This window comes from Stegastes partitus, unplaced genomic scaffold (assembly GCF_000690725.1).
Source record: "Stegastes partitus isolate 25-593 unplaced genomic scaffold, Stegastes_partitus-1.0.2 Scaffold184, whole genome shotgun sequence".
NCBI classification, from domain to species: domain Eukaryota; kingdom Metazoa; phylum Chordata; class Actinopteri; family Pomacentridae; genus Stegastes; species Stegastes partitus.
The window spans coordinates 76,732-82,711 of NW_007577915.1; the positions used below are offsets into that span (position 1 = coordinate 76,732).

At 53.6% G+C, this 5,980-nt stretch overlaps 1 protein-coding gene across 4 annotated transcripts in view; it reads right to left on the reverse strand.

Annotated features, from left to right (window-relative positions):
- Positions 1-3,809, reverse strand: part of chd4b (chromodomain helicase DNA binding protein 4b) — a 22,173-nt gene extending 18,364 nt beyond the window's left edge. For all 4 annotated transcript variants that reach the window (XM_008280156.1, XM_008280154.1, XM_008280155.1 and 1 more), the window contains exons 1-9: positions 3,672-3,809; positions 3,126-3,250; positions 2,420-2,671; positions 1,694-1,809; positions 1,109-1,208; positions 839-1,040; positions 587-708; positions 381-504; positions 109-281 (exon numbers count right to left, since the gene is read on the reverse strand). In XM_008280156.1, the coding sequence (XP_008278378.1) occupies positions 109-281; positions 381-504; positions 587-708; positions 839-1,040; positions 1,109-1,208; positions 1,694-1,809; positions 2,420-2,671; positions 3,126-3,250; positions 3,672-3,735 (1,278 nt within the window). In that variant the 5' untranslated portion in view covers positions 3,736-3,809. The remainder of the gene's footprint in view (positions 1-108; positions 282-380; positions 505-586; positions 709-838; positions 1,041-1,108; positions 1,209-1,693; positions 1,810-2,419; positions 2,672-3,125; positions 3,251-3,671) is intronic.
- Between the last annotated feature and the right edge of the window lie 2,171 nt (positions 3,810-5,980).

A 5,980-nucleotide genomic window follows, 5' to 3' on the forward strand; every position in this document is an offset into this window, starting at 1 on the left:
CATCTACCGTCTGCATTTGATGCATTTAGTGGCCGTCTGTAAAACGCAGCTTTAGAAAACAGCCCGTGCATGCACCTGGGTCACGGCGCCCCCGCTGGTGGTACTCACACAGTGCGGGCAGCTCCACTTGCCCTCGGGAGCCTTCTCCATGTCGGGGTCCAGGCAGACCATGTGGTAGGCTCTGGGGCAGGTGTCACACAGGATGATCTCCCCTCCCTGCTGACACACCTCGCAGTAGTCCTGGTGGTCCGTCTCATAGCCGTCACCGTCCTCCGTCTCCACTGAGGGAAGCAGAAGGACAGTGAACCAGGAGCAGCGAGGAAAAGCTCCAGCTGCATGTGTGCAGCAGACGGTTGGTTTCAGCAACACTTCAGACAAACCTTTCTTCTTCTTCTTTGCACTCTTGGGCTTCTTCTTGGGTCGGCTGCTGCGGTTGGATCCATCAGACACCGAGAAGCTGCCGTCATCGAAGTCGCTGTCGGCGTCGGGTTCATCCTCGTCGCTCTGATCGGACATGAGGAAGCTGTTAGAGTCCATCATCAATACTCTGCTGTCTGAGGAACATGCTGGACATGAGTGGACTCACCGAGGAACGCTTCCTCTTGCTGTTCAGGCCACCCAGTTTGATCTTGAGGGGTGCCACCTTCTTGGGTTTGGGTTTGGGTGGAGGCTTAGGTGTCGGCTTCGACCTCTTACGAGCGTTTGGACCTGATGGAACAGAGACATGAACCTTTATTTTAAAAGACAGTGTGAATCTAAACACTGACAGAACCTCCACAGTTACTAAATAAAGCTGTTTGTTGACACGACTGTCCTGTTCAGGCTTCGTCAGGTTTACCTTTGCCCTCTTTGGTCTTGGCCTTGCGCAGCGGCACTGCTGGAGCTGCAGGAGCTGCAGCAGGCGTCGCAGCAGGAACAGCAGCTGCAGGTGCAGCAGCAGTAACGTTCTCTGCTGCTCCGTCGGTTCCTGCGACCACCATGTTCTCCACAGCTGCAGCCACATTAGCAGCGGCTAGCGCTGCATTAGCGGTCGCACAACCCTGCAGAGAGACACTGAGCTCAGGTTCTGTTCATCAGAACTGGGATCTGTGACCAGGTTGTGACTCACCTTCAGCGGGTTGTTTGTGCTGAACTCTCTCCACTTGGCCATCATTAAAGTCATCATCTTGGAAACAGCGATTTTAGGGTTCTTAGCTGCAATCAGCGGCCTGAAGACACAAAGTGGACGAAGACATAGAATCAACCAGAACTTTATTGATTCTGTCTCCAGAAAATTAACTTCACCAAAGCCCAGACTAGCTGCTGCCTTCAGGTGCCATCTATTGATCTCAGAACACAATATTAAATAACAAGTGTTTTCTTTCAAATGGAGTCTCAAGGATTCCTCCAGGAATCGTATCTTCTTGTTTAACTGGTCGAATCGCAGAGAAACCATGTGATAGTTCTGCATAAACCTTGTGAATATACGGAGTCGGTAACTATTTCCACTAAAGCTCTGGTCTTCTGCTCGTTCACACACATCTGAAGCTGTACACAGTAGTTTATCACACGTTTCCTGCTCTGACCTGCTGCTCTGGCTCTGCTTGTGGCTCTGGTTCTCTTGTTTGTGCTGATTCTGACTGTGGATGTTTGTGAATCCATTTCAGGTATATTTTCCCACCAGACACACAGGTTTAACATCACCAGTAGTCACCTGACGAACTGGCTGAAGGCCTTGTAGTTGGTCAGGGAGCTGTAGTCGTCCTGGGTGAAGACGTGGTCGATGTCCTTCATGCCCCAGGCCTCCAGCAGCTGGGTGGAGCTCTTGGGCTGAAACAACCAGAGACCGTTGACATCAGCGAGCAGCCATCTGCTACACACACTGATTACTAATGAAGACCAACAACACACTAGCAGCATGTGCTAGCAGGAAACCTGTCAATCACAACCAAGTTACTTCGAGCTTCTTGTATTTGCTGCTAGCCGTTAGCATAGCATTTGCCACTGTGAAAGCAGGTAATGTCCCGATTTGTAGAAATGCTTGTGGTTGTTGTTCAGCTTAAGAACAGTTAAAGTTAATGTGACTTCAGAAACATGCTACGGTGCTACAGATGGCTTTAGCCGCAGGCTAAGAGGCACAGCTAACCTCGTAGTGTTAGCATTAGCCTAGCCCCATCAGCAGAAACAAACACAGCTCTGCTAATTCACTGGCGCTGCTACAGCCTGATGATGTGCTCCTCTGTCTCTGTCTGTAAACAATCGCTCTCAGTGATTGGCTGCTACTGATTACATGCAACCAATCAGGCCAAGCTGTGGGCGGGGCCTCAGACAGACAGAGAGGAGCTGCATCAGCGCCAAAGTAGAACATTTAACTCATTTTGTCTGTAACCGGTTAATAGTATTATACAGAACCGACCCACTCCCTCTGGCCCAGCGGTACCTGACAGTCGTCGTCCTCGTCCTCGTCGTCCTCTGGTTCCGGTTCTTTCCGTTTGCTCTTGGCGCTGCTGGACCCTCCTTTCTCTGCCGCTCCTCCTTTCTTCTTGTCTTTGGCCGAGCTCGAGCGTTTCTTCTTCTTCCTGCCGGGGGCGTAATCGCTGCCCTCGCTGTCCGACCGCAGGCCTCCGTCCTCGGCCTCGCGCTCGGCGGCCTCCGGCCCCAGCAGCGGCTCCGGGGAGCTGACCGCTAACTCCTGGAACATGGACCACTCTGGTTATGGCTTCATGCAACACCTGACATCACTTCCTGTACAGCTGAGCTGGTCAAACATGACTCATCAATAATTACAGTCAGTCAGTGAATCTGCTGGTTCCTTAAATAGGAACCGGTGTGATGATCAGTCTGGACTCTACTGTGAATGTTTTCTGGTTTCTTTCTTCTGCAACTGAACATCTTTGGACCTTTGAGGAAACTCTGATCCACATTTTCTGACATTTTAGAGGTGAACCAGCTGATAGATTACAGACACTTCAGCAGCTGAACTAATGATGGAAACAACAACAATCATGTCATTGGCACTAGTGCGGCTGGTCCTCTCACATCCTGATGTTCTGGATCAGGAGATGTGTTCTCAGCCTGGACGGGTCGCTTAGTGACACTAGGTCGTGGTTAGTTTAGGGTTGGATCGTGGTTCTGGCCGGACCCACCTCTCTGGCCGGTCTCTGCCTCTTGCTGCTGCGGTTCTCTCTGCTGCTCTTCTTCGCTTTCTTCTTCTTCTTGGACTTGGGCAGCTCGTCCACCTCCGACAGCGGCTCCTCCTGCTCCTCCTCATCTGCAGGAGACTCTTCGTTAGCGGGAGACACGGACGAGCTGCACCCCGGCCGGAGCTCCGAACCGGGCCGGAGCGCTGAACCCGGCCAGAGGCTGCTGCAGGCCGGACTCAGAGCTCCGGAGACCGCGCACTGACACGGTCCGTGCGCGCACACACGCACACGCGCACACACACACATACACACACACACACACACACGCGGCCACACGGCGGCTCGTGTTTGCGTTTTGTTTGTGAGTGTGAAACTTTGACCGACACACGGTGAACAGAGTGAACGAGGGCAGCGGAACCACCGGAACCAAACTCCGAACTGTCCAAGTTCTTAAACTAATCCGTCATGGAGGACACGAGCCGCGGCTAGCAGGCTAACGTTAGCCGGCGGCTCGGTACCGGAGAGACGGGCTCCTGCAGGGCGGCTTACCGGGCAGGACGGGCTGCTCCTCCGCCGCTCCGAACTCTTCCCGCTCATCCTCGCTGCACGACATGTTCCGGCCCGGTTCTGGCTCCGCTCCGGCGCTGATCCGCTGAAGCTGCTGCTGGGCGGCGGGGGAGGGACAATGACGTGGGACCGTGCACGGACCGGGGGTGTCCGGTGGGGTGGGGGTGGGGGGACGGACCTGAGCACAAACAACCGGTCAGAACCGGGTCCCCAGAGGATGGACCACCTGCTCCTCAGCTGGACGCGTCTCTGCGGATCAATGAGAGAAAAGTTGGAGCTGCTCAGCTGCTCTCATCTCAAACTTACCGGGTCCGGCTCGGTGCTGGCTCGGTACCGGCTCGGGACTCCGGGTCGGTGCAGGAGCTGCCGCAGGCAGCTATCGATCACTGATGGATCGATCCCAGCTGATCGGCGGACGTGTCGGAGGCTCCGTGTCCCTCAGCGCTCAGCCAACATCCTCACAAACACACAAAGGGGGCAGACATCCCATAATAATCCCCCCTCCCACACGCACTCAGGACTCTGCATAGTTACCTCGCAACGGACAGACCATAATACTCAGCCTGCCCCCACCCCCTCCGGTACGCGCGCGCACGCACGCACACCACTGCACATACAGCACGCACGCGCCTTCCCCTTTCCACGAGCAGTCCCAGCCCCCTTAGCAACCCCGTTGTCATGGCGACGCCCCCTCCCTGCTCTCCCTGACAGACCATAATACTCCCGCAGTAGGCAGCATACATCCCATAATATGCAACTCCTAAAAACACAGGAAGAAGCGGCGGATGGTCTCCAGGGAGCTCACGGCCACTGGCAGACCATAATAGTCTCCGAGCTGCACCTGGTGGTGACCATGACGACACGGGAGTCAGAACACCTCCAGGGCTGCAGCTGGACCGGTTCTGCCCCTCCACCAGCCGACCGGCCCACGGTGGACACAAACTCCAGCCTGAGAGAAAGTTCCAAGTTGCAAACATCACGTTGACGAGTTGCGTTGACAGAAAAACGTTGCAGCAACTTAATGTTCTGACTTCAAACCAAACTGTTGCAGTGACTCCATTTGTTGATCTGATTTCAGGTGTGGTTCTGAACCGACCTGGACGGGTTCACACAGCTCAGGATGAGTTCGGTTCTAACAGAACCATCAGGTGACCCATACCAGAGCCTTCAGTTCAACTGGTGGTTCAGAGTCCTCGTTGGACCCGCTCACCTGTAGCTCAGCATCAACAGTGTGTCACCAGCAGCTTTGTTCTGAAAACCCTGAAGACAATCGGACCGGAGCCGGAGTGTTTCAATGTTTTCATCCTAAAAAGTTGTGTTCAGAATCACGGTCCCAAGGTCCAGAAACACAGAAACACCCTTAAAACAACGTGAAGAACCAAAACGACCCGGTTACAGAACCCAAAACGACCCGGTTACAGAACCCAAAACGACCCGGTTACAGATCCCAAAACGACCTGGTTACAGAACCCATAACAACCCGGTTACACGAATCATGAACTGAACCTGCGTCTATGCAGCCAGTTAATCAGTAACTGCAGCCCGTCTGTAGACCAGCGGTTCATCCCAGACATGACGACGACTGATGCAGCCTGTCGGCCCGGTTCTCTTGCTGAGCCTGACTGGACATCAGGTCAGCACCTCCTTCCTGGAAAACCTCCTGCAGAGAGTCGAGGCTTCCCAGCCCGCCTGATGGCCAGACCGGACCCTCAGCTGGTTCTTGGATCTGAGCTGCAGAATGAGGAGTTATCAGAGCGTAGAGATTCAGAACGATCAGCAGAACGGTCGGACCTGGATCAGGGAGAACACGACTGTTGTCCAGCGCTCTGGAGCGGCTTCCAAAAAGCAGAATGCTTCAGGTTCTTCAGGTTCTGGTTCAGGTCAGTGAAGAAACTTGCGCTGCTGCAGCACAACAGTAAATATGTGATGATGTGTCCTTTCATCACTCTGGGCTGATAGAACCTCCAGAACACAGCTGAGCAGGTTCTGCATGGTTCCTCACAGGTTCCTAAAAACACTGACGCTGAATTTAATCAGTGGAAAAGTCTGAACAGAAAGATGAAGGTCCAACAGAACAAGTTCTGATGTTCAGTCGGATTAAAACACTAAACGCTGTTCTCACACCTACACACACACACACCTACACACACACACACCTACACACACATACACACTCACAAACACACACATACACAGACACACACAGATACACACACACACCTACACACTCACACAGACACACACACACACACCTAAACAAACACACACCTACACACACATACACACTCACA